At 48.1% G+C, this 27936-nt stretch overlaps 2 protein-coding genes across 7 annotated transcripts in view; one reads left to right on the forward strand and one right to left on the reverse strand.

Moving 5' to 3' along the window:
- SHPK (sedoheptulokinase) overlaps nucleotides 1-10662 on the reverse strand; it is a 32119-nt gene extending 21457 nt beyond the window's left edge. For 2 of the 4 annotated variants that reach the window (XM_072747983.1, XM_072747982.1), the window contains exons 1-2: nucleotides 10472-10536; nucleotides 2795-2936 (exon numbers count right to left, since the gene is read on the reverse strand). In XM_072747983.1, the coding sequence (XP_072604084.1) occupies nucleotides 2795-2892 (98 nt within the window). In that variant the 5' untranslated portion in view covers nucleotides 2893-2936; nucleotides 10472-10536. Of the gene's footprint in view, nucleotides 1-2794; nucleotides 2937-10413 lie in introns of all 4 variants that reach the window. The other 2 variants (XM_025987948.2, XM_025987950.2) reach the window with 2 other exon arrangements.
- Nucleotides 10556-27822, forward strand: CTNS (cystinosin, lysosomal cystine transporter). Of its 3 annotated transcripts, XM_025987983.2 has the most exons (12): nucleotides 10770-11421; nucleotides 13856-13935; nucleotides 16700-16778; nucleotides 18346-18430; nucleotides 21700-21803; nucleotides 21923-22054; nucleotides 22810-22909; nucleotides 23002-23121; nucleotides 24051-24221; nucleotides 25994-26111; nucleotides 26388-26502; nucleotides 26837-27822. In XM_025987983.2, exons 2-12 carry the CDS (start codon nucleotides 13875-13877, stop codon nucleotides 26916-26918), a joined length of 1167 nt encoding a protein of 388 aa, XP_025843768.1. In that variant the 5' UTR covers nucleotides 10770-11421; nucleotides 13856-13874; the 3' UTR covers nucleotides 26919-27822. The 3 variants fall into 3 exon arrangements, with proteins under 3 accessions (XP_025843766.1, XP_025843768.1, XP_025843767.1); XM_025987981.2 differs by having other exon boundaries at nucleotides 10556-11421; nucleotides 26388-27822; XM_025987982.2 differs by having other exon boundaries at nucleotides 11240-11666; nucleotides 26388-27822.
- The last annotated feature ends 114 nt before the right edge of the window (nucleotides 27823-27936 follow it).

Here is a 27936-nt window from a genome sequence, read left to right on the forward strand (position 1 = left end):
GATAAAGCCAAAGGCCTGCTTATATCCCTACCTGGGTCCCAGCCCTCTTCCTGTCCCTGTTAGCTCTTGTAGATAACCATCTAAAGTTTTTACACTGACACCACATATTTGATTTGGTTTGGTTGACTTTATTTTGTTTTTGTCCATTTTTTTTTAAACAAATAGCACTAAACTATATTTCTTTTCCTAGGAGTTGTTTTTATCATCCAACAAATGTTCTGGAGTTCCTTCCATGTCAGTATACATGAATGTACCTTATTCTAACTACTGCATATCCTTCTACAACATGGGCACACTAACATTTATTCATACATTCCTCTGAGATTAAATGCCAGCTTTCACTACCATAACAAGGAGGCAACAAACAACCATGAGTAGGCGTCCTTATGCACACCCGTGTAAGACTAATTTTCCTGAGCAGATTCCAAGTAGCAGAGCTGCTGAGTCATAGTACTCTCTTATTTTTAACAGGCCCCGCCAAACTGTCCTCTAAACCAATTTTCCACTCCATTTGCCAACTCTTGGCATTTTCAGACTTTGATGTATTATAATCCACTGGGTGGAAAATGATTTCTCGCTGTTGTTTTCTTCTACACTGCCCTAATTACTAATGATATTGAGCATCTCTTCATATGCTTATTAGCCACTTGTTTTTCCTCTTCTAGGAACTGCCCATTGGTATCTTTTGCCCATTTTCTACAGGGCCATTTGTCATTTCTTATTAGTTTTTTATATGTACCCATATTCAGACTAGCAAACGTTTTTGCCCAGTCGGCTGCTTGCCTTTTAGTTTGGTTTTATGATCCCCACTCCTCTCCTGCTATTACTGAGCCTAGAAATGGAGTCTACAGGCATAACCACAGGCCTCTCAAAAGACACTCTCACTGCCTTTCCTCTCTGCCCGCTGGCTGGCCTATGCCCTCGTGGAAGCAATTAGCTCTCTGCTCGGCTCACTGGTGCCTGTCTATGTTGACTGCCTTGAGTGTGCCTTGGAAGGTGAGGGCTTCATCTGCTCGTTTCTATGTCTCCCATGGGGTCTAGCATGGAGCCTTATATATTGTAGTTACTGAAGCCAAACTAATCTGTGGCCACCTTTAAAAACACACTGACTTGGTTCCCAAATATGATTACGCTCAACTCTGCTAAGAAAGTATTATCATCGTCAAACAGTGGGTTCCCTCCTTCCCAGAAGTAGAAAACAAAACAAGGAGGCATGTGGGCTGGCTCAATGAAATATTAAGCAGCTCTCTCCAACAATGTGGGCAACGGTTTGTGTGGTTGTTACAGAGTCCAGGAAACAGGCAGAAAGAGAAGTTGATGACCAGACCACAATCTTTGGACCTCTGTTGTCCTTTTTGGGAAGGGCTTTAGTATTAAAAGGACATTTATTCTCATTACTGCAAAATTAAGGAGTTTAAAAAGCTTTTACAACCTAGACTCCCTCTGAGAGGCCAGCTCTAACACCCTAATTAGCCTTCTCCCCCATTACTGATTGGAGCCAAGCAGCTCCTGTGGTCCCAACCAGCCTGACAACAGACAGATGAGAAAGAGGGAAGGAGTAAGAGGTCTTGCACTAGTTTCCACAGTCACCCAGGCCCTCCTGGGGACTAATCAAAGGATGTACCCCTAGACATCTAGATATCTGTCATGCTGCTGAGAGGCAGATCACCACTCACGTGGCCCAGGGGAACTGGAATCACTGGCTCTCCAGGCAAAAAGGGGTGAATCCAAATTCCAAATCCCTTTAACTACAGCCACCAAAGTAGCCATCTGTCCTCTACTTAAAATACCTGCGGTGAAATGTTGATAGCTTTGAAGCGGGTGAGGGATATGTGTCAGTTCATAATAGAATTCTCCCTACTTTTACATCTATATAGAATTTTTTATAGTTAAAAAGAGTCCTTTAACGCTTGCTTTAACAGAGACTCATAACATCCAAATCCTTCCTTGGATATCCTTTTGAGAAGTTCCTCCATTCATGGAGCTACTGCACCCTTCTGCAGCTCTGGCCCTCCAGGAAGCCCTTAAGAGCCCAGTGTCCAAAGTCAGACAAACCTAGGTTCAAAAGCTGGAGTCACCATGCTGCCACATGACCCTGAGCATATTAACTTTCTCTGAACCTCCACTTCTCATTGGCACAATAATGTAACCTACATCATAAAGATGTTGGGAAAGTTCAATGAGATCATACAGGTAACATCCTGAGCCCAGCACCAGGCATGTAAAGTACTCATTGCTATTTTGTGGCTTAATAAGTCTCCTCCCGGAGGTCAAACAGAACAGGTCACCTACCTCTGCACCGTGGCAGACCTTCTGATGTAAGACAACCAACAAAACAATATTTAGCACCTGAGCCCATAAAAATAATGTCCTAAAATTTAAAAAATCACAAGTATCTGTGATTATGGCAAACACAAAAATCATGCCCAAATTCAAAAGTTTCCTCTGTGTCTCGGTATCTCCTACAACTACACTCATCTTCAGTTGTCTGCACTGATGCTCTGAGATACCAACACAAATAAAGAGAAAGCTGTGGAAACCTACTGAATCCTATGAGAATCAGAGAAAGTGTGCTTGTCCCTCACCCTGTTTATGGACAGTGTGTGAGTGAAGAGTTTGCTTATTCATCGCACATTTGTATGAGAAAGGATATACACAAAATACAAGAGTCAGCATAGGCCATTTCATTCCCACTGCAGGGTGACCTGATCCTTCAGAGGAGTGACCTCTGCAGCACTTTGCTATCCCACAGTGATTGCTAGGAGCATATGATCATCCCCAGAGCCCAGAGTACCTTGGTCTGTTTTCCAAAACATGACTCCATGCATTTGTCCTGACACTCCAATGCCACAGACTTCCTGGAGCAGCTGCCGAGGAAGGGCAGCAAGGCATTCATTTAGGGCTTGGATGATTCTGCTCACATCCTGCTCTTGCCCCTGGAAACAAAACAGGACACGTTGGGCAGGGGCACACAGACAGGCAGGGGGAGGAGGGCAGAGGCCTCAAGCAATTTCCAGGGTAGTGGGTGCCAAGCTAATTCCCCTGGGGTTACTTCCAGGACCTGCTGACTAGCCTCAGGGATGACATGTGGACTGAAGGTTCTCCACCACATCCAGAAAGGCCTGCTGCAGGAATGTGGTGGGCAAGATTCCACTACTTCCCACACAGGTGAGGCACTGCTGCAGACAAGGTTCAGAAATGGCCAAGGCTCTGCCTTCCGCTGTGAGTGAGTCTGAGCTAAGGAAAGCACTGCCTCTGCCCTATAGGAATAGAAAGACTAGCAAGAAGGATAAGAAAACTCAAAAAAGACCGTAATATAAGAAGACACTAAATGTCTATCACAAGGCACACACAGGGTTGGGATACAGGAAAGATGGAACACAGCAGGGAGGAACCTAGCAGGAAGGGTGTAGCCATGAAAGGCCTCATGGACTAAAGTACTTTAAGACAAGCCCTAGCATTTGCTTCTATTTGGACTTTAGTTCATCCATCTGGCAAACATTTCCTGAGTGCCTTTAGAGCCAGGCCTTAGACTTGGCAACAAACACCCCCTAGGCAAGGCAGGCAAGGAAGTAACCCAGAGAATACCTGGGCAGAACACCAGTGAGATGGTCCATGTGAGAGGCTGGTGGGAGATGAGGCTATAAAAGAGGAGAGACTGGACCCAATAGGGACTTCAAGCCCCAGGATGAGGGGCTCCTCCCAAATCCAAAGGAAAGCCCCTCGGTTTTTCTGAATGGGATAATACCACCATCAGAAGATTAATTAGGCAGGATCCCTGGGTGGCACAGCGGTTTAGCGCCTGCCTTTGGCCCAGGGCGCGATCCTGGAGACCCGGGATCAAATCCCACGTCGGGCTCCCAGTGCATGGAGCCTGCTTCTCCCTCTGCCTGTGTCTCTGCCTCTCTCTCTCTCTCTCTCTCTCTCTCTGTGACTATCATAAATAAATAAAAATTTTAAAAAAAGATTAATTAGGCAATGATATAAGCTACCCGGAGAGACACTGATAGTAGAGATTTTTTGGGGGTGGAAATGAGATGTAAGGAAGTCAGGACAGGGCAGCCCGGGTGGCTCAGCAGTTTAGCGCTGCCTTCCGCCCAGGGCCTGATCCTGGAGACCCAAGAATCGAGTCCCACATCAGGCTCCTTGCATGGAGCCTGCTTCTCCCTCTGCCTGTGTCTCTGCCTCTCTCTCTCTCTGTCTGTCTCTCATGAATAAATAAAATCTTAAAAAAAAAAAAAAAAAAGACAGGACAATCTTTTCCTGATTTGCCTTTTCTTCTGATTTGTTGCCTCCCTAGGAACTTCTCTAGGCAGAATAACTTTGAAAAACAAAGTCATGAGAGATAAGGAGAATGTAATCAAACAGCATACTAATATCCATGAGCCAGGGCAGCCCTGGTGGCTCAGCGGTTTAGCGCCGCCTACAGCCCAGGGCATGATCCTGGACACCCGGGATCGAGTCCCACGTCGGGCTCCCTGCATGGAGCCTGCTTCTCCCTCTGCTTCTCCCTCTGCCTGTGTCTCTGCCGCTCTCTCTCTCTCTCCTCTCTGTGTATTCTAATGAATAAATAAAATCTTTATTAAAAAAAAATATCCATGAGCCAAATGGTCCTAAGAGACAAGAATATGAATAGAATATAAGATTTTAAAAAGGTTAAAGGTCTCTGGAGTCAAAAGTGAAAACACAATGAAATATCTTAGAGAACATGAAATGCCAAAACCAATCAAGCAGTATATATCCAAATGGGTGGGAGGTACAGTCTAATATAACTTCAAAAGTAGCTGACTCAAATATTGACCAAAATATTTAGGTTCCATGACCATCTCTTCTTTTAAATTATGAATTTCCTGTTAAGGACTAGAAGTCAGACTCCAAGACCCATCCCATCCCAGGAGATGCCTCTAATCAGTAAGAAGTCTCAAACAGCTAAGGACGCCACCACAAAATATATACTTGGAAAAGCAACCCAGATGACATGATTGTTTTCCTGATGATTAAGTAGATCTCAGGTGGGTGCCAAAACTAGTGTGGAGCCCAATGTGGGGCTTGAACTCATGACCCTGAGATCAAGACCTGAGCTGAGATCAAGAGTTGAATGCTTAGCCAACTGAGCCACCCAGGTATCCCATGATTAAGTAGATTTCAAAGAACAAGAAAAGATCAAGAATTAAACAGGCATGTTTAAAAGAGTCATACCTATTTGATTAACATTTGAGCTTAAGGAATTTCTTGAGTATTTGTTATTTTAGGTAAATATAAATATTTAAGAGAATTTGACCTAGGTTACCTTTGTAATATATGTATGTGTGTATATATACATATTATATACATGTGTGTATACATGTATGTATATATATTATATACATATATATGTATAACTAAGGTAGTTAACTGAAATGGCATTAAGCATTATTCAAAGGTCCTCAAAATGATAGCTACATGTTAGACATATAAATGGAAACAGCTTTATAAGCTAAATTTAAAAGCTTAAGTAAGAACTAGGGTTCTGAATTTAATAAATTGAATACTCAATTTTATTTCAACCAAAATAAAATGTTTCTGGCACACAAAAATCACCTCAAGGCACAAAATAAACTTATATTTAACAACTAGAAGGACCCATGGAAAACTCAGAAGAGAAGAGAAATGTGGCTCAGCTGTTAATAAATGCCTGGTCTCTGGGGAACTGAAAAGTTTATGGTCTTGCAAAAGCATCAAGCCCCAGGCTCCCCTCCCTGGGCAGAGTGCAGCCCTCCCCTCCTGGGGACAAACCCCTCAAATGCCGTCAGACTGCTGGCTTTGAGCAGGGGCACTTCCAAACTACCATGATAAAAGCAGCAGGAAAAAAGGATGGTGAGGATGGGTAGGATGAGGCAAGGAACGCAGAGAGAGCACAAATCATTTTCCTGATGAAGCCCAGATTCTAACATACAGAACTGACCAGATAGTGAGACACCAGCAGAGAGGAGGTACATGGCTGGGCACTTGAATTGAGATGTATTTTAAGTATAAAATACATACCAGGCTTCAGATTTAATATGAAAAAACACAATGTCTTACTAATAATTTTTTTCTTATTAATAATTTTATATTAGTTATTATATATTGAAATGATAGTATATTGGATACACTGGAGTAAATAAAATATGCACTTAAAATTATTTCAGCTGTTACATTTTACTTTCAATACTAGAAAACTGAAAATCCAGGTGTGGGTCATATTTGTGGCTAGAATTTCTTTTGGATAGTGCTAGTTAAAAGAGTTCCCACATGATCTCAGATGGTGTATCAACCCAAGACAGAGGAGCCACTGTTTAAAATGGACCCAGGATGGGTGTGTTTCATGGGTGGGGATAGTGGAGGAGGGAAATGGACCAGGTGGGAGTGAAGACAAGGGGACAGTCAGTGTTCAGCAAGTAGTCTGAGTTTTAGTGGTGAGTGTGATCAGGGAGTAGCTCTCAGACAATGGGCATACCTACAATGTAACAGGAAGGGTGCTGTCTCCATTCCTTGGTTCAGAATATCCATCTCTCTATAACCAAATCAAATCTTAAAATTTTAAATTTGAGAAAAGAACTTAGAAACTCACTCAATGCCCCAACACACCCCTCTTTACAGATGAAGAAACTGAGGCCCAGAAAAAAGAAATTAACTCAGAAAGGGTCAACAGAGACTCCCTCAAAACTCTTGGTATTTTGGGCAGCCCCGGTGGCGCAGTGGTTTACCGCCGCCTGCAGCCTGGGGTGTGATCCTGGAGACCCAGGATCGAGTCCCATGTCGGGCTCCCTGCATAGGGCCTGCTTCTCCCTCTGCCTCTCTCCCCTCCCCCCCACCCCATGTGTCTCTATGAATAAATAAATAAAATCTTTAAAAAAAAAAAATCTTGGTATTTTATTTGCAGATACTGGTATTTTTATTTGCAAAGCCTGACCTTCCGTACAGCTGCCAAGCTTGACCTTGGTGTATACAGTACTTCTTAAGAGTGAAAAGTATGGACATAAGGATGGGGTCATAGGCATTTCCGTAGCTCAGTAGTGCTCACTCCAGGGATGATTTTTGTTCCCTAGGGCCCATTTGGCAATATGGAGACATTTGGGGGTATCACAACTGGGTAGGAAGGATTTACTGGCATGTAGTAGGTAAAGGCCAGGAATACTGCTGGATATCCTACAATGCACAGGACAGCTCCCCACAACTCAAAGTATCAACATTGCCAAGGTTGAGATATACTGCTACAGATGAATTATAGTGTCCCAGAGCACAAAACACATGTGGAGGATGCAAGGGGGGCTCTTACTGGCCTCTCCTAAACCTTGCATTAGGTAGGTGTGTGCCTGTACACAGAACAGCCTGCCAAATGCTGTGGGAAGCAGGGAAAGCAGTTTTCAAGAAGTGGCCCTATTTCAGGGCCCTTGGGTGACTCAGCTGGTTAGGCATCCAACTCTTGATCTTAGCCCAGATCTTGATCTCAAGATCGTGAGTTCAAGCCCCATATTGGGCTCCACACCCAGTGTGGCACCTATTTAGAAAAACAAAAAAGAGTGGCCCTATTTCAAGAGAAAAGGCAGTGTCTAAACCCATTCCCTGTAATCTCAGCTCTGCGGCTCACCCCCACAGGGTCAGAGCTGAACATGCCTCCATTTCATACTCCATGTGGTGAAATAATCATTTTTAAATACCCTGATGATTGGGGCACCTGGGTGGCCCAGGTTGTGATCCTGGGGTCCTGAGATCGAATCCCGAATCAGGCTCCCCAGAGGGAGCCTGCTTCTCCCTCTGCCTATGTCTCTGCCTCTCCACCAAACCAGCTCTACAAGAAATATTAAGGGGGACCCTGTATAAGAAAGAGGGAACCCAAAGAAACAATCCACAAAAACAGGGACTGAATAGGTAATATGATGACACTAAATTTGTATCTTTCAATACTTACTCTGAATGTTGAATGGCTAAATGATCTCATCAAAAGACTCAGGGTATTGGATTGGATAAAAAAAAGCAAGACCCATCTATATGCTGTCTACAAGAGACTCATTTTAGACCTAAGAACACCTACAGCCTGAAAATGAAGGGGTGGAGAACCATTTACCATTCAAATGGTCCTCAAAAGAAAGCAGGGGTAGCAATCTTCTTATCAGATAAAGTTTATCCCAAAGACTGTAGTAAGAGATGAAAAGGTACACTAGATCATACTTAAAGGGTCTATCCAACAAGACCTATCATGAATATTTATGTCCCTAATGTAGGAGTGGCCAAGTATATCAATCAATTAATAACCAAAGCACTTAGATAATAATACAGTAATAGTAGGAGAGTTCAACATGGCACTTGCTGCAAATGACAGATATTCTAAGCACAACATTACCAAAGAAACAAGGGCCTTGAATAATATGCTGGACCAAATAGATTTCATAGATATATACAGAACTTTCCATCCAAATGCAACCCAGGAAATTAGAGAAGAATTTAAAAGATTCATGGAAACTAATGAAAATGAAGATACAAACATTCAAAATCTTTGGGATACAGCAAAAGTGGTCCTAAGAGGGAAATATATTGCAATACAAGCCTCCCCCCAAAAAAACTGGAAAAAACTTAAATATACAAGCTAACCTCGCACCTAAAGGAACTGGAGAAAGAACAGCAAGTAAAACCTACACCAAGCAGAAGAGAGATAATAAAGATTCGAGCAGAACTCAATGAACTAGAGACCAGAAGAACTGTAGAACAGATCAACAAAACCAGGAGCTTGTTCTTTGAAAGAATTAATAAGATAGATAAACCATTAGCCAGCCTTTTTAAAAAGAAAACAGACTCAAATTAATAAAATCATGAATGAAAGAGGGGAGATCATAACCAATTCCAAGGAAATACAAACGATTTTTAAAATGTTTATGTCACCTATATGCCAACAAATCAGACAATCTAGAACACATGGATGCATTTCTGGAAAACCACAAATTACCAAAACTGTCTCTGCCTCTCTGTCTCTCATGAATAAAGGAAATACAAACGATTTTTAAAATGTTTATGTCAGCTATATGCCAACCAATTAGACAATCTAGAACACATGGATGCATTTCTGGAAAACCACAAATTACCAAAACTGTCTCTGCCTCTCTGTCTCTCATGAATAAATAAAATCTTTAAAAACAAAAAATCTTAAAAGTAAAAAAATACATCCTGTTGCCCCAACCAAATTTTGAGTCTCTATGAAAATGCTAAAAAAAAAAAAAAAAAAAAAAAAAAAAATGCTAAGTGCTCCTGAACTCTTTACCCTCTGAAATGTTTCTGACCAAGATGGACTCTGAACCCTAAAGAACTGAGTCTAGATACGTGGCAAGAGGTTGTGAAAAACAAGCTCTTGGGAGTGAGGCTTAGAAAATCCAGGTTTGTGGCTGGAAAGTGCTTAGAGGCCACGGATTTGAACTGGGAGAACAAGCAGGATGGGGGGGGGGGGGAGTCATAAAGTTATACAGAAAGTTCCTGGATATTAATTTCTGTTGTCAGTTAACTGAACATAGAGCTACCTTTTTCAGGGAATTAATGAAATCCAGCTGTAAGGACTGATGATCTTTCTGAACCCACATCTCCAAATAGATCCCATTATGGTGAAATTCTCCATTTCTACCCTGTAGCTTTCACAAGACACTAGTTTTAATGTATAATGATCCATCTGATCTTTTTCTCTCTCTCTCTTTTTTTTTTTAAAGATTGTATTTATTCATGAAAGAGAGAGAGGCAGAGACACAGGCAGAGGGAGAGGCAGGCTCCCTCCGGGGAGGATCCCAGGCAGGACCCCGGAGTCACGCCCTGAGCCACCCAGGTGCGCCCCCCCCCCCCCCCAACCCTTTTCTAACATTTTAATCAGCTCATCTCTCCTGTCTCTCCTGTCTCAGCCTCTGGGTCCCGGTGTCCCGCTGCCCTTGTTTGCATGCCCCAGACCACAGTCCCCCCTCGCAGAATGAGCAGAGGCCGCTGAGGCCCGGATTCCACAGCTTAGTTCCTGAGGAAAATCCAAATTCCGCTCTGGGGAACAAACTGAAGCCTGAACTTGAGGACACCGGCAGGTGGGAGGTGCAGAGGGGGCAGACAAGAGGGAGGCCCGAGGTCACTCCACAGACACCAGGGCAGCAACCTCCCGCAGGTCAAAGTACAGCAGGTGGGGGGCAGGGAGCCACAGCGAGGCCCGCGGAGGCCAGACGGCCAGGAGATCGCTGTCGGCAGCGGGGCGAGCTCCCGGGACCGAATCTCACGTCTCACGGGTCCGACGGAGCTACAGCAGGGAGGCAGAGGCCAGGCAGGCTGGGGAAATCAGGGAGGCTTCCTGGAAGAAACAGGGTGTGGAGGAGGCCTCCTCTGAGGAACAAGAGTGGCTCCCTGAGGCGACGCAGCTCCGGGACGCTGCCTCACCTGGGGCGCCGCCGCCTCAGCCCGCGCAGCCCGGGCGCAGCTCGCTAGTACCACGAACCCAGGTGGGTGGCCGGGCGCGGCCTCCAGCAAGGCAGCCTTCACAGACGTGGTGCCCAGGTCAATACCGAGAGTGACCACCCGCGCAGCCATGGCCCACGAGAGCCCCGCAGCCGGCGTCTGAGGCGGTGGCGCCCCCTCCTGCACGTTCCACCGGCTTCCGGGCGCCCGGGCGGGGCGGGGCCGGCCAGTCCTTCGGCCACGCCCAACACGGAGGCTTCTCGCCTTCCCATTGGCCGAGGAAGGCGGAGGGACCTAGAGGGAGGCTCGCCGCCGTTCCGTAAGACGGGTTTTTTTTTTTTTTTTTTTTTTTTTTTTTTTTTATGATAGTCACACACACACAGAGAGAGAGAGAGAGAGAGAGGCAGAGACACAGGCAGAGGGAGAAGCAGGCTCCATGCACCGGGAGCCTGACGTGGGACTCGATCCCGGGTCTCCAGGATCGCGCCCTGGGCCAAAGGCAGGCGCCAAACCGCTGCGCCACCCAGGGATCCCAAGACGGGGGTTCTAGGACAGGGGAGATGGTCCCTGGCCTCGTTCGTCGAGGTAGGGCAGGGTACGCTGACGGGCACTGGGGCTCCGGGAGCCTCTGTGTCCCCTCAAAGTGTCTGAAGCCTCCCACGCACCCGAGCACCCATCCCTGCCAAAGCGCCTGCGCCCCTCTGCTCCGCCGCCACCCCGCCCAGTTGTGGGGCTAAGACTAAACTACAGTTCCCCGAGTGCACCGCGCGGAAATCTGTACGCCCAGGTCAGGTGACTACAGTCAGGTGACTTCTGGCCCGCCCTCACCCAAAATCCAGCTGACGGGGGGCAACGAGTACAGTCGGAAACGGATCCGGCGCCCGGTGTGCTTCGTTCCCGGGCCTAGGGGACCTCGGGCGAGAACTGGAGCGACCCCGGCAGCCTCCCCCACTTGCCCGGCGGAGCCCCAGAGGGCTGAAGATCGGCACTGTAAGTCGGTTGGGGATCCTGCCGCGCAGGGTTCCATCACCCAGCAGCAGTCCTGGCCTCGAGACACCAGACGGCTTCCAGGCGGAAAGGCCCGCACGGTGGTGATCGGAGGCAGGGGACCCTGGGCTGCCGAGGTGGTGTGGGTGGCCCTACCCCAGGGCAAGTCCGAGCCCCTTCCCTGCGTTCTGGTTAGTTGCCGCCTGAATCCGGGTCGCGGAGTTTGCAGATTACTTCGGAGAAAGGAGGTATTGGAAAAATCATTCCACGAACTCCCGTGGGTGTGCTGGTCTCTTTTTGGGGGGACTGGGCAGAATGAGACCCTGCCCTGCATTTCGGAGCATTTTTGGGGGGACTGGGCAGAATGAGACCCTGCCCTGCATTTCGGAGCATTCAGGCTGGAGGAAGGGAGGACAACTGATTGGGCCCTGCCTTTTCCACTAGAACTGAGAAAAATAACCACACATGCTTTATGAGAGTTTGCTAGGTGCCCGAGGCAACGGTATTAGTCATTTTACAACACTGTGTATCAACCTTTTTTCCTAATCAACTACTCCCCACTAGGAAATTTTAATACCACTGATTAACTCTGTTCTAGTACTGTGGCCCTTTGGAGGGCCACAAGCCCTGTTTTGCATTTCATCTCATTTCAGTCATATGATGAAGTCTCACTGTCCTTGTTTTCACATTAGGAAATAGAGGAGGTTAAGTAGCACCCCAGAGTCACACAACTTATAAATGAGAAGCCCCAGGTCCAAACCTATGCAGTCTATCTACAGGGCACACATTCCTTGACACTTTCTGTATTCTACAAGAGGAGACTCAAGGAGTTCCAGGTTGTAAAACAGTTGACAGGATTAAGTCAGATACCTGAAGGAGCTGGGGGCCCCGGACCCTACGCTGCTCCTGTGATGCATGGTTTGGGAGTGGGAGACTTCTTAAAGTTGTATCTGAGTGAGGCCTGGAAGATGGAACAGGAAGAGGGCCAGGCCAAACAGAGCCCATTGTCATGAAATTCTCCAATTCTACTTTGTAGCATTCTCAAGACACAGTTTTAGTGAATAGCTATCACTCTACCCTTCTTCTGACACTTTAATAAACTGAGCTCTCGATGTCTGTCCTGATGTCTTTTCTCCAGGGTATTTCCACCCCTGAGGCTGGGGACTTTTGCTGACCAAATATTTGAGTTTCTCAGTCCACATTCCACTCCTGCAGGATGAGAGAGGAGCTGGTTAGGCTTGATTCATATCTGATTTCCAGAGGAAAACCCAGACTCTACCCCGAGGGACATTCTGAGTCCTGAACTAAGGACACAGGCAGGTGTGAGGAGCAGAGAGTGACAAGAGACCCATGGTCATTCCATAGACACAGGAGACCCAATTCCCTGCAGGTCAGAGTATAGAAGCTGGGAGGTAGAGAGCATGGGGACACAGCAACAAAGGTGAAGACTCCAGAGAGGCCAGAGGGAGGAGGTCAGTGCCAGGAGGTAGGAAAACTCCTCTGAGATAAGACCTAACAGATCAAAGGCATCAGGCAGAGAGGGCCTGGAGGAGACGGGGACAGGCGGAGGTCAGGCAGGCTGGAGCCACCAGGGAGACTTCTTTGAAGGTAGGGGAAGTCCCCTGAGGCCTTTTGGGAAAACTGAAACCAGAGGGGTGTTTCCACATAGACCTCCCATAGCCCTCGCCACAGAAATCCCAGAAGTTGTCAGGTGGGAGGGCCGAGGCTTTGCATGCTCAGGCAGCACATATAGACCAAGTTACAGATACCCATGCGGACCTGCCCCATCTTGACACGTGGTTCCCCTGCTGTGCTTTGGGGTTACAAGTATTCTGTAGTGTGTCTCCCTCACTTAACCAGCTTCTTCTGGGCTAATCTGGGGCTTGTCCCTTGCTGGGTCCCCATTATGAGTGATCCCTGCCGCTCCTGGAGAGGTGACCCTTGTCAAGTGAGAAAGTGTCAGTGGTGCCATTAGCCACTTAGACTTTTGTCCCTGGACAGAGAATGAAATTAATTTCTTTAAGGTTCATAGGTTCACAAAGTCAAACATCTGACCACAGTTTGGATAACTTTTGGAGAAAAAGAACCCTCAGCCAATAAAACTGCATTCCTTCTTTCTGTTAACTAGGTTACAAGAAACAGTTAAAGAGGGAAAAATTCAGTGTTTGTCTACTTTCTCAGAGTGGAACCTTACACAACACACTTAGCCTCTCTGAGCCCTTGTCTCCACCTGTCAAAGAAAGCTAAGTTCCACACCTACCCACCCCCCTTCCCCCAGTCACCTCCAAGCTGGTGATGCAAACTGCATGAGGTCACAGGTGTGAGGTGAAAGTGCTTTATGAACTGTCTGTGCCATGATTCCAGGTGGCATATTGTCCATTTGTTGCTGAGCTGCTCCCACTTTAACCTGAACTTCTCTTGCGGTTTTTCTTTCTAGTTCTTTGAAATTGAGAAACATGATAAGGAGTTGGCTGATTATTTGTATCCTTCTTCCCCTGCAGCTCATAGAGAAATGTGGTAAGTTTAGAAACGGGCCATCAACTTTGTAAAGAGGGAGATGGTACAATAGAGTAAGTAGCCTGACCTGATAATAGCCAAGGGTGTAGGACTGTCCAGCCTGTACTGGTCTGCTGGTGATGGAGCAGACCCAGGTCTTCAGGAGTTTCACAAGGATCCAGATGATTCCACAAATAATTGTCCATCTTCTAGGAAGTCCCTCCTGCCTTTTCCGTACCCCCAAAGTCAAGTTGTGGAGCTCCAACAACTCCCTGTTCTGTGGACCTCGCAGAGGAATTATAAGTCCTAGGAGATGCTGCAGAAGCAAATGAATAGGCTACCTTGTTGCACCTAGTTCTTCTGTCAGGTTCAGATACCTGAGGAGTCTGCCCAGCATCCCCTTGTAAGATGAAAAAACCTTCTCAGGGAGAAACTGAGGAACAGGGTACAGCAGCCCAAGTGGGGCTAGGAGCCTCACAGAACACAGGCTGGATGTCAAAAAACACCTGAGGGTTTGGGCATCTTTGTGACATTTAACCTTCAGAGCAGAGCCCTGAGAGATGTGCATCATTCTATCAATTCTCCCAGTGCTTAAAACATTGCTGAAATTCCTCCCATGAGAAAGAAGGAAAGTGTTTAGCACTCCTAGGATGGCAGACCCGTTATTTTGATCATCAGTTTGTCTCTTGTCCAAAAACTAATATACTGTTCAGCCCCCGTGGCTCAGCGGTTTAGCGCCACCTTCAGCCCCGGGTGTGACCCTGGAGTCCTGGGATTGAGTCCCACATCGGGCTCCCTGCATGGAGCCTGCTTCTCCCTCTGCCTGGTTCTCTGCCTCTCTCTCTCTCTCTCTGTGTCTCTCATGAATAAATAAACCTTTAAAAAAAAAAAACTAATATATCTGGGGCGCCTGGGTGTCTCAGTCAGTTAAGTGTCTGCCTTCGGCTCAGATCATGATCCCAGGGTTCTGGGATGGAGCCCCATGTCTGGCTCCCTGCTCAGTGGGGAGCCTGCTTCTCCCCCTCCTCCCCCTCTCCCTCCCCCTCTCCCTCGCTCTCTCAAATGAATGAATAAAATCTTTTTTAAAAAATCAAATATATCTTTAAATCCCTGACTAAGGATTTCAAGTGAATCTTATACAAATAATACAAATCCTGCAGAAGCTTCCAGCGAGCCATACACAGTGGCTGTACCATTTGTTATCTGGCCTCTTGAAGGCTCTTCCAGTTTTGTTAAACCATCAGTCCTGTCACTTTGCAGTTACATCTTGTGAGTAAACAATTTCCAAGGTGGTGCCATGAAGCCTGGTATTTCTCAATACAAATTCTAGAGCCCCACTCCAGACCTGCTAGATTATTTATATTCTCTGGGCCTGAGGCCCTAATGTGTGTTACACCTGCACTGTCAGGCTTTAGATAAAGCCCAGGGAAGAAGAGCCACCACCACCTCCATTATTTTTTTTTTTAAGATTTTATTTATTTATTCATGAGAGACACAGAGAGGCAGAGACACAGGCAGAGGGAGAAACAGGCTCCCTGCAGGGAACCCAATGCAAGACTCGATCCCAGGACCCTGGGATCATGCCCTGAGCCAAAGGCAGACACTCAACCACTGAGCCATCCAGGCGTCCCCACCACCTCAGTTATTACAGAGGGGAACTTAGGCCAGGAAAGGGTAAAAGTCTTCCCCCAAAGTCACAGAGCTAGAAAGTAGCAAAGATTAGACCTGCGTAGGATCCCTGCTCATTTTATTTCTTTGCCTCCTTTCCAGCCTCATCATCTAAAATTTCAGATCTCAGTTTTTTATTTTATCCCTGGAGGGAACTGAGGACAGAGAAACCGAGGCCCTTCGCTACAGCCACTCCCCGTATAAAGACCATCTTAATCAAATTGAGCTCCTTTCCCCTGTGGACTCCCTGCCAGTTCTAGATTCATGCCACTCCTTAGTCCTTGCATAACCCTGAAGGTCCTGAGGTGAAGGAGGTGAGGTGGACAGGTGCCTGGGGCTTTGAGCACACCTGCAAGCAGGTTGGAGTGGGCGTGTGGGCCTCCCAGGGAACACAGGAAGAAGTCAGCGAGAGGCTAACTCACTCTGGTTCTGTGGCCAAGTTGCTGTAGGGTACTCGGCCTCCCAAACATGCTTCACTCCCAAGGCCCATTTGTCTACCTTATCCTGCATTAATAGCCTAATACCAAGAGGAATAGTGATAGTGAGACTGATAGACAATTTTCCCCTGGCTCCCCAAGCATGGTCAGCCCTCAGGAAGGGGATCGGTGAGCCCAAAGGGATTCTTTACAAAAAGGATAGCTGGGCCCTGTGTGTCTCTTGAGAGTAGAGGAAGGGGCTGGACCAGGTCTGCAGGGCCATTTGAACTCCATGAACAGAGGAGACCCCTGTGCTTTCCAATCTTAAGTGTTTTAAGTCCACATTTTCCAGTCCCAGATCAATGCTTGAATTCCTGTGTGACAGTTTTTGGGTTCCATTGTTCTAGAACTATCTCTGGGTAACTCAGCCTCAGAGCCTGTCAGTGTGGGGAAGAGGAAGCTACTGTGTTTCCTGCTCAGGCCTGTGTCCACCTCTGTCTCTCTGGCAGCAGAAGGGGAAAGAACGTAATGAAGGCTCAGGTTTCCAGGCCCATCACCTATCCTCTTAGGACCTCCATGTCTTCTTCTAGAAGATGGGGGTTGTCATGAGCCAGAGCTCATGAGGTCAGATGTCAGGGACTCACGTCCCAGTTTCCCCTGTGGGCTTGAGTTCTCTGACCTAATGGTTTGGGTCCTTCCAGGGTCGACAGTTGACTTCACTGTTCCTGCTACAGTAGAGCTGGAAAATGGAAGCTCAGCCAACACCAGCATCATCCTTCAGTAAGTTCCTGGGCCCGGCTCTGGATTCATTCATCCCATGGCCAGGTCAAGGCTGACTCCTGGCTCCATCTGTACATATTTCAAGTGTAATACCTTTGCCTCTTCATTTTAAGACAAGTGGATATTCTGTATGGTATTACCAAGTCCCTTCTTTCCTGAGAAGATAAAATAAGCTTTAAAAACTTAAAAATAAAAATTTAAAAGACTTAAAAATATATAAGAAAAAGACAAGCCAGAGAAAGAGAGATGATAGCAGGTGTCTGGAGACTGGGGCCCCAGAGTTTCTCTACTTCCAGCCACTGAATCCTTGTTTCTGGTCAGAGGAGAAGGAAGGAGGCTTTCCCCCTGTAGACATGAGCCTTTTCCCCAGTTGAGAGATGGCCTTGAGCCACCTGCAGTTGATGCCAGACCTCAGAGTGATCCTTTTCAAGGCTCTAAGTATCTGATGAGAGCCCTGAACGTGAGGGGGCAGGGACCTGAGCTTCTCAGCAGCACTTCTGAAAGCAGAAGTGACCCATGTATGGTGGATCCCATTCATGGCAACGTTCCCACTTGTTGAGAGTCTCAGCCTTATCTGAGAGTCTTACTGGCTGACCTCTCCTGGTTCAGGCATGAGGAGCCAACCTAGTACCGAGTGCCAGAGAGCCTGCCTCCCCCTCCATATCCTTCACTGCCTCTCCCTACTCTTACCTCCCAGCCATGAGAATCCCCCACGATTGGGATCCCTGGGTGGCTCAGCAGTTTGGCGCCTGCCTTCGGCCCAGGGTGTGATCCTGGAGTCCCCAGATCAAGTCCCACGTCGGGCTCCCTGCGTGGAGCCTGCTTCTCCCTCTGCCTGTGTCTCTGCCTCTCTCTCTGTGTGTGTCTCATGAATAAATAAATAAAATCTTTAAAAAATAAATTAAGAATCCCCCCACGATAAAGAGCTAGAGCCCTGTCCTTTTCTCTGTACCCTTCTCCCTTTTCTTCACCTTCCTGGGAAGTCTGATTTCAAACCTGAGCTTTGATAGCAACCTGCATTCCATCCCAGCCCTTGCCACCTTATAAATCTGACAAGCCATCTCCTCACCACATCGCCCCTCTCCAGAATCCTTCAGTGACTTTCCATGGCCTTCCAAATTAACTCCCGGTCTGTACATTCACACTTGAGGACACCACCAGCTACTCCCATCAAACACCTCTCCTGGCTTTCTGGGGACACACTGGTCCCTGCTCAGACCTGAGCCCTTGAAAGCCTTCTCTACCAGAGCAGATGCATGGTCCTTTTGGCCTCTGAACACCTCAGTTGGCAGTCACAGCCAATTCCCCACTTTCTCATGTTCTCACCTGGCCCCCCTTGGGGCTCTTGTCTCCTGATACAGATAGAAAGCCCCTAAGGAGCAAGGACTCCACCCCTACCACTCAGGGCCTAGCATATAGTACTTTTAGCCCAAATTGCTTGAGAAGTGACAGATGCAAAATCCCTAATTGCTTGAGCAGTAACAGGCCCAATGTGAAATCCAGAGGGTTAGTTGAGATCTCACAGTGTCCAACTACTCAGCAGTAATCAGACTCTTATCCTCCACAGGCATCCATTAAATGCAACCTTGGTGATCACTTTTCAAATCACATTTCGTTCAAAAAATGTTACTATCCTTGACCTCCCTAATGAAGTAAGTAATGAATTTCAACTACTGGGTAACAAAATACTTTTCAAGTAAGTGCTTGTAGAAATAGGCCACCTTGTTTTTCTACTATGGGCTGTCCCTGTTCCAGCATTCTAAAAATCTCCGATTTTGGCTTTGTTCATCTCTTTGAGGATGGGCATTTTATGCCATGTAGATGGAATTAGGAAGGTGGTGGTAAGAAATGTAAAGCAAAAAGGGTTCTGGGAATGTAGAAGAAATTCTTAATAAGATGGCTGCTTCTAGAGGGCATTGGCAGACCAGCAGTATTGTCCCTGCTTGAAAACCTTTTAGAAATACAGAATCATGGGTCCCATCCCCAAACCTACTGATACAAAACCTGCATGAGTAAGATCCCCAGTGATTTAAGCTCACACCTAAGTTTGCAAAGCACTCGTCTGAGATTCCATTGGTTGAGTGTTATTTCCAAAAACCAGTGCCAGGTGCCGTCTAACGATAACTATTCATGGCCCTTATGCATTTATCTGTTCATGTATACATTGCTTCTACCTTAACCAACATTTGACCCAATTACCATTGATCAGATAAAAATATCAGTAGGGGAGGCAGCAATGTAGAGAATAAACAAGAGTTTAAAAAAAATAGACATGATAAATGCAGGGATTACTGTGCAGCATGTCACAAGGCCCTGTGTGGTTGTAGAAATGGGCTGCAGGTTGGCTCTGAGGCCCCCTGGCAAGAAAACAGTACTGAAGCATGTGATCAGATAAAGAGTATCAACCCAGAAGGGCCTTGTGTGGGAGGGCATTTCCCTCTCATTCTCTGGTGAACACCACACCTCATTAGACAGAGCCATTTCTCACAACTTTCACCTGCCCCGGGGTGAGAAGCCTGCTGCAGCCTGCTTTCTTACCGAAAGCCATTGGTTCTTACAGCAGGTCGTGGCACCCAGCTGAGGTCTGGTTTGATCCACAGATCAAATTTAAAGTCAGAAATGATGCTGATTACCTAGCTTAGGGCCAGACATCCGAATGAAAGTATCTTTTCAAAATCAGTGAAAATCAAGCATATCTTAAGGGAAAGAAGCCTGACACAGAAAAGCCTACTCTGTATGCTTCCTTGTGCAACAAAGTACAAACACTGTCAAGGCCAATCTGTGCTGTTGGTCAGCATAACACTTTCCCCCTGGGGACCAGGTGTAACTGGAAAGGAGCAGAATGGAGCTTCTGGAGCGCTGGAAGTGTTCCATTTCTTGACCTGTATGTTTGAACTGGGTTTGTGGTTGTTACTTCATCAAGCTGTGATGTGTGTACTTTTCTACACATATGTTGCAGTTCAATTTTTGGAAAATTTTAATGGTGGATAACATTGTATGTCAGCTATAGTTTTAAGAAATCCATGGCAGGAGTCAAATCCAGTTATAGAATGGTCTCTATGGGTACTGACCCACTTTCCAGGGTTCAGCCTATATGGCCCCTTCCCCATCCAGCTCTAACTACTCCTATCTATTACTCCCTGTGCCGTTGGAAACCACTGGTTAGAACTTGGGGGTCAGGCAGCCTTGGACCCTGACCTATGAGCCTTGGACGAGATACTCCATCCAATATGTCATAAATTCCTCATTTATAGGCAAATAATGTCTCCTTGACAGGGTTGTGAGGATTAAAAGCAGTAGCAAGTATAAGCTGTCTAGGATTTTATGTGGTATGTAGAAAGAAAGCACTCCGAAAAAATAGTGGTAAATTTTGCTGTAGACCTAAAACTGTTCTTAAAATAAACTTTATTGGGGCGCCTGCGTGGCTCGGTCAGCTAACTGTCTGACTCTTGATTTCAGCTCAAATCATGATATGATATCATGAGATATCATATGGGTCATGAGATTGGGCCCCACATTGAGCTCCATGCTAAGCGTGGAGCCTGATTAAGATTCTCTCTCCTCTCTCTGCCCGTCCCCATTTGTGTGTATCTGCTCTCTTTCTTTCTCTCTAAAAAATTTAATTAAAAATAAAGCTTATTAATTAAAAGAAAAAGATAGTGATAGTTACAGTTTCCTTCTGCCTTGTATCAGTTGGTTTCTAGTTGACCAATTTTCTTCCTACCTAGTTCCTAAAGCGATTCAGTGGCCACTTACAGATATACGAATAACATGGCCAAGAAAACTAGTTAAAAATAAGAAAAAATAGCCAAGAGTGGTACATGTCATGAAGATGTGGCTTGCAAGAGGTGGGCAAGCTACACCATGAATCAGACTCTGGACTTTGCAGCAGCCACTTACAGCATTTCACTTGTTCTGCCAAAGCCTCCTGATTTCTGATGCTAAAAACAAAAAGACAATCCTTCCAGGGTCCTCATAAAGAAGCCACTGAATTCTAATGGCTGCATCCTCACAATGCCTGTGGTATGGGTGAGGGTCTGGGGCCTAGAGCAATGTCCACAGAGCAAAGAGAGGGAGATAGTTGGTTTGGGGAAGGTATCATGCTGCTTGGAAGATTTGAGAATGTCAGGGAGAGTGAATGAGTAGGAGATCAAAGATTGCAGGGGCAGCCCGGGTGGCTCAGCGGTTTAGCACCGCCTTCAGCCCAGGGCCTGATCCTGGAGTCCGGGGATCAAGTCCCATATCAGGCTCCCTGCATGGAGCCTGCTTCTCCCTCTGCCTGTGTCTCTGCCTCTCTCTCTGTCTCTCTCTCATGAATAAATAAATAAAATCTTAAAAAAAAAAAAAAAGATTGCAGGCAGACTCTGAGTACTGTGTCTTGGAGCAGAGCTTTTGATAAGTATCGAGAAGTGAGTGTTCTCCCTGACAAGTGTCTGTTGTATGCACCTCTTCTGTCTGTCACTCAGCAGCCACACTGGGAATGGGGCAGAGGAGCCCTCCATTATAATGAAAGTAGAAGTAATAGCAGTCATAGTATTTTTGGACATCGTGCCAGTCATAAAAACTCTGTAGACACTTCTGTTATCCCCTTGTACAGGTGAGCAAACTGAGGTCAGAGCTTGAATAACTTGCCTGTGATCGCATGGTTAGTGAAAAAGTAGAGCTTTTCAATTCTCCTCTGGGAATTGAGGCAGGGGAGGGCCTGAGGGCAGGGCTCTTCTGCTCAGAACATCTAACACGCAGGTATTGGGGCGAGGGAGGGTAGTTGGTCCAGTGTTTCTCCCTCTTATGAGTAAGCTCCTGGTAGGCAGGGACCATATGTGATCCATCCCACCATTCCCTAAAGTGTAGCCTAGAGCTAGACACTCAGTGAGGTCCTAATAACCCTGTAGCACTAGATCAAATTTAGTTTTCCTAACAGGTTGTGGTGCCTCCCGGAGTGACAGAGTCCTCTTTCCAAGTGACATCTCAAAATGTTGGACAAGTTACTGTTTATCTGCACGGAAATCATTCCAACCAGACCAGGTAAGTTGACCTTAGCCCTCGTGGGCCTTAAAAGATGAGATGGTAGACAGGCAGTGTAGGGTCCGTGGGGGTATCCTTCAAGCCCAGCCTCAGCTCATCTGTGACCAAATTCTTTCTAGCCCAAGGATCCGCTTCTTGGTCATCCACAGCCATGTCATTAGCATCATAAACCAGGTGATCGGCTGGATTTACTTTGTGTCCTGGTCCATCTCCTTCTACCCCCAGGTGATCACCAATTGGAGGCGGAAAAGGTAACTGCTAAGCTTTAAGTGAAGTCACTTGAAGCTGGTAATATGGGAGGCATTCCGGAGAGGCTGCAGGCAGCATGGGTTCAGGCTTTCTTCCTCTGCTCTTCTCCCTTCTTGCCCTTTCTATAAGTGTTCAATGTGAAAGCTCTAAGAGCCTGTGGCAGGACTTGCAGCTCTGGACATTTGGTCTGTGGCCCAGTTCAGCCCCCTGCTATGACAGCAACAAAATGGGGCTTTTCAGGGAAATGGAGAATGGGCAGTGTTGGGTGGGGGAGTCCACCAAATCTGCTCTGTTCTTGATCCATCCAGCACTGGAGGAATTAGTCTCAAGTCTTGCTGCAGTGCCAGAGCTGGCCCTTCAGCCTTGGATGTTAAGCAGCCACCCAACTCTGACTGTAGAGACAGGGTGGGCCTGGAGTTGTATCTATGCACAGCAAGGACCCAAGCTCTCCTGCAGCCTCCCTAGCCACATGGGCCTCATTGGGGGCTGCTGAGCTGGGAGCCAGGGAGGAGATGCTTCCTCTCTGGAGGAGGCTTCCAGGACTTCCCACTGGGGCCAGGACTTAAAGAGGCAGGAGACAAGCAGGGGGGTGGGGAGCACGGGCAGGGGGCAGGAAACCAGTACTCAAGAGGGTGGGATTGATTGAGATGTGGAAAGGGACCTGAGGATGGTGCTTTTCTTGGGAGAGCTCTATCCCCTCTTCTCCTCCCCAGTCTCACCCTTTGCCTTGCTGTCTCTTCATCACTCCATGCCACAGTGTCGTTGGTCTAAGCTTTGATTTCGTGGCCCTAAACCTGACAGGCTTCGTGGCCTATAGCGTGTTCAACATTGGTCTCCTCTGGGTACCCTCCATCAAGGTACGGCACTGCCTGCCCCCTGCAGCCCTGCCCAAGCTGTTTGGTAGCCTGGCTGCACTTCACCCCCAAGCTTCTCCCAAACCCTCAAATAGGAGCAGTTTTTCCTCAAATACCCCAATGGAGTGAATCCTGTGGACAGTAATGACGTCTTCTTCAGCCTGCATGCCGTCGCCCTCACCCTGGTTGTCATGGTGCAGTGCTTCCTGTATGAGGTGAGAGATGAATCTGGTGCCTACCCCACCGGAGGTTGCCTAGGCCAATGTCTGCCACCCCCACTTGCCACCCATACCTTCCACTTTACAGAAGACACAGAAACTCAGCAGCTACTTACTGGACTAATAGACTTGGCCCTGCGCTGGGTACAGGGGACACCTGTGACGAGCCCAAGCCCTTAGGCCCCCTGGCCTGGGGTGAGGGACACAGAGAGGCAGTGATGACCCAGCAGATTGTGAGCTAAGCAGGAGGGAGGACACAGAAGTTAGGGTGGGGCAGCCCCAGCGGGAAGGCAGAGCTATGAAGGCCTAGGGGCAGTGAGAGAACTAGGAGCAGGTGAGTATGGCTGGGACTTAGGGTCCTGGTGAGGGGGCACAGGCTCCCGCGGGTCTGTGGGGCCAGTCTCCCCACAGCTGTATTGCTGGAGGGCTGTTGGGTGTCTCAGCAGGGAAAGGCACCATTAGGCTGGTTTTGGGGGATCACTGACATGCATGTTTTCTCTTACTTCCCTGTGGGTACACTGCTTCCCTTGGGGAGCTCCCTCTGCACATGCAAGATCAGCCAGGGACTGCTTGGCTCCCATCTTCATGAACCTTCTAGGTATCACCCTTTGCTGTGAAGCCCAGTGAAGGAGGCCTACCTTGGGAAAAGGTAGGGGTGAGGGATTGGTTCAGAGATGATCAGACTCCACTTGGATCAGGGAATGATCAGGCCTCTGGTGTGTTACAGGCCACATTTCCAGCTCCTGGTGGCCTCCAAGAGGCCCCAGCTCTGCAATGTGGGAACAAGGAGAAAATGGGCTCTGAAAAGACTAGGGACTGAACTAGAGACCCTAACAGTGACAAGGGTGTGATGGGCACTGGGTAATCTGTGCCCCCCTCCTTCCTCCCCGCCACTTGTTCCCTTTTCTTGTCTCTGTCACCCTCAGCGGGGCACCCAGCACGTGTCCTGGCCTGCCATCAGCTTTCTGGTGCTCTCGTGGGTCTTCGTGCTTGTCACCATGATTTTGGCTGCAGTCAGGGTGATCACATGGCTGCAGTTTCTCTTCTGCTTCTCCTACATCAAGCTCGCAGTGACGCTGATCAAGTATTTTCCACAGGTACCTCTGGGGCCTTCCTTACCCTTCACATGGCCATTAGCGTGAGTGAGACAAGATAGAGAGCCCAGGTCCTGCTCCCGTGGGGCAGCTTCTAGCTGGGGTGAGGAGATGTAAATGGAGAGTTGCAGTGGAAGCCATGAGCCCAGCCAGAGCAGAGCCAGGCAGAAAGCTGGCCAGAAAGACTGTTCTATTCCCTGGAGCCACGAATCACCTGAGAAAGTCAGTGAAGATTTTTCTGAGCTCAAGCTCAGCTCTGGGCATCAGGTGGTACAGGTCACTTGTCTCCCCATCCCAGTCTTTCCTAAGGACTTCAGTTCTGTCCCCATTGCTCTGACGACCCTGACAAGCAGCAGCAGGACACTTGAGAAAGATGGAGAGGAGGCAGCCCAGCGCTACAACCTCTGACCTCCATCTCCCATCCAGAGACCTCATGCAGGATCCACCTTAAGGGTCCTCAGCATGCTACCCCAAGTACTAGATCCTGCTCAGATTCAGAGACTTAGAGTTCAACACACTTTCCCCCTTCGCCCAAAGGGACCAGGACACAACGAGGTGGGAAGTAGCTGCCAGTGGTGGGCACCCCCACTGAATCTAGGGCCTCCTCTAACTTACCCCATTTCCCATGAAGACCCCTTTTCAGTTTCCCCAGTGCAGAGAACCTTGTATTTCATGGGCTCAGAAAGGAGAGTCTTTTGGCCAGAGTCAAGGCTCATCTCCTGGAGGGCAGGGAAACAGATCCAGGCTCCTAAGGGTGAGCAGGACTCAATTTTGTGGGCAAGAGAGGAGAGGGCATTTCAGGCTGGGGGCAGCCTACACAGCAGAGAAGTATGAAAGGCAGTGAGGAGCAATGTTGAAGCTAAAAAGGTAGGGCCAGAAAAAAAAAGTGTGTTATAAAAAACAAAAAAGGTAGAGTCACGCCTTAGGGGGTTGGGAAGAAGGCTTCAGAGTGGGGTGGAGGAAAGTCTTAAGGAAAGTAAGGCCACCGTCCCTGAGTGTGGGAAGGCTTGGGCCTGGTCAACCCAGGAGGCAGGAGCCCCACTTGTTGATGTTTGGAATTGCCCCAAGACTGGAGAGATGGCCACAAGCATGAAAGAGGGTAGGAGAGGATGAAGAAGGGGACTGACAGGTGGCCGATTGAGACAAGACCACTATGGACCACTACCTCTTGGCTGATAGGACGGTTGCCCCAGTAAGTCCAGAGCGTTCTGGCATTGGAGGAAGGCTATAGGGCAGTGGCAGCAAAAAGTGGGATGCCCAAATGCATCCACCCACTAGACCTAGAAAGCCTGAGATGGAAGTCCCCAGAGCCCAGCCAGAGCTAAGGTGGGAGCCAAGTCCACTTTACAGATGGGGAAAACTGAGGCTAGGAGAACTCTAGTAACTCTTCCAAGGTAACCTCCAGACCAGGCAACTGACTCCCAGCTGTGTTCATAAGGACAACATGAAGTCCAGGCTGAGTTTCTCCTTCGTTGGAGGTGAGAAGAAAAATCAATTGCTGGTTTGTCCCAGAACAGGGAAGATGAAGATGGAGAGGCAGCATCTCCCCCTCCTTTGCAGTTGTGAGGTGCAGGGATGAGAGGATGAGCTGTTTGCCCACACGAGACTTCTGGACCCGCCCATACTGTTCCCTGGGCTGGTCATCGTGTTCTTTGCTGCTAAGTCCCAAGCATATGAGTGGGAGGAATTAGAGCTGCTCTTGTTGGGAGAGGCAGTCACAAGGTATAAGAGGCAGCCACCCAGCCCCCTCACCACCGTCCTTCTATCTGACACAGGCCTACATGAACTTTTACTACAAAAGCACTGAGGGCTGGAGCATTGGTAACGTGCTTCTGGACTTCACTGGGGGCAGCTTCAGCCTCCTCCAGATGTTCCTCCAGTCCTATAATAATGGTGAGTCAGCCAGCAGGCAGCCGCCCATCTGGTGGGCTGAAGGCACAGGGGGGCCAGGCTTCCTGGGATACCGCTCCACCCACCCCCAGCCCTTCAGCCAGGGACTCCAGGCCAATCCCAGCAGCCAAAGTGGGGATTTTGTAGCTGGAGGATTTGTGGTTTCCTGGGCAGATGAGGATACCCCCCCACCCCGCCCCACCCAAGAGCCCCACATGCTGCAGCTGTTTTAAGAGCTGCCAACTTAAAACCAACTCAGTCCCCTATGGCTGTTCACAGACCAGTGGACACTGATCTTTGGAGACCCAACCAAGTTCGGACTCGGCATCTTCTCCATCTTCTTCGATATTGTGTTCTTCATTCAGCACTTCTGCTTATACAGAAAGAAACCAGGGTATGACCAACTGAACTAGTACCCAGGGACCCAGCATAAATGGTCCTGGGCCCTGTGCATGCCAGGAAGGCCAGGACAGAGGCTGGAGTGCAGGGCTGGCTCAGTGTGCTGCCAGTGTTGAAGCACTGTCTTCCTCGGGGCCAAACGCCTTACACACAAACCAGCCTGCCTTCAGCCAGGACTCTCCCAGACCGGGCTGGGGAGGAACCTCCCTCTGAGACAGATACCAGACTCTGAGATGGAAAACCACACCACGGACGGCCCCTCCCAGGCCTTGCCAGTCAGGCATCTGGCCCTCCTGCATCTTGATGCCACCGTCTTTATTTTCTTTAAGGCTTCAGGCAGCACAAACGGGTTCTGACAGCCATCCCAGGCAGGATTGGGTGCTGAGCTTGGAGCCGAAGGCCTTGACCTAAGCAGCCATTGTTTCTGGGAGCAGCTTGAAGGACTGACCCCACAGGTGTGAGCCAAAGACATTTCGCTGCCACTGCTATTCTCAGAGACCCAAGCAGCCAGGTGGTGTGGCCAGTGGACTCAGAGGTGTTGGTGCTAGAAAGGACAGGATTTGGGGGTTAGGCCCTTCCCCGAAGGCCACATTGTACATTCACCTTCCTGATGCTGTTTCTACGTAATTCAACTCCCCCAACTGTAATCACAGGTGGCCCAGGCTAAGGTCTGGTAAAGAAACTGGATCTCTAAGCCTTGAGGTGACCAACAGATTGGTTCTGAGCTAGGCTTGTGCCCAACCCCTCTGGATCCTTATCACACCAACCCCTTTTGGGTTTTTTGGAGGGATGTTCTGGAAGTGGGTGGCTTAGTGTCTCCACCTTCTGCCTACCTCTACTTTCCCAGAGTCAGGGACCCTATTTAATCCCCTTTGACTGCTCCTTATCTTGTGCTGGTGTATAGGGGTGTGTGGATGCACGTGTTGCACATGTGCACGCACACACACACACACACACACACACACACACACACCAGTCTGCCTTAGAGGCCAGGAAGACCTGACAAATGTTGAGAGAAGCTCCCCCGTAGGGGAGGAGGGCTGGCCCCCTTCCTTCACTTACCCTAGACCCTACCTGAGAGCAACTTTTTGGCTGTTCAGGAGTCTCTCGTAAGGACTTGAGACCACTCACACAATCCTCATGGGCCCAACCCTTATTCCAAACCTCCTTCCCTTCTATCCCAGGCTGTCCTTCCTGTGGCAGGAGGGGAGGGTGCCAGGATGTGCCTTGTCAGTTCACGTTCAGACCTTTTACTACAAGATTAATGTGAGGTGCCTATATCCTTAATTAAAATCTGATTTGTTTCCTTTCTGCACACTGAGCACTTGCCAGATGTGGGAGGTAGGTGTGTTGGCTTCAGAACCAATTCTTGGGGCTTAAGGAGACAACCCTACTTAACTTCATGTAAGGAAACACCGGAGTTGCAAAC

Source organism: Vulpes vulpes, chromosome 2, assembly GCF_048418805.1.
Source record: "Vulpes vulpes isolate BD-2025 chromosome 2, VulVul3, whole genome shotgun sequence".
NCBI lineage: Eukaryota > Metazoa > Chordata > Mammalia > Carnivora > Canidae > Vulpes > Vulpes vulpes.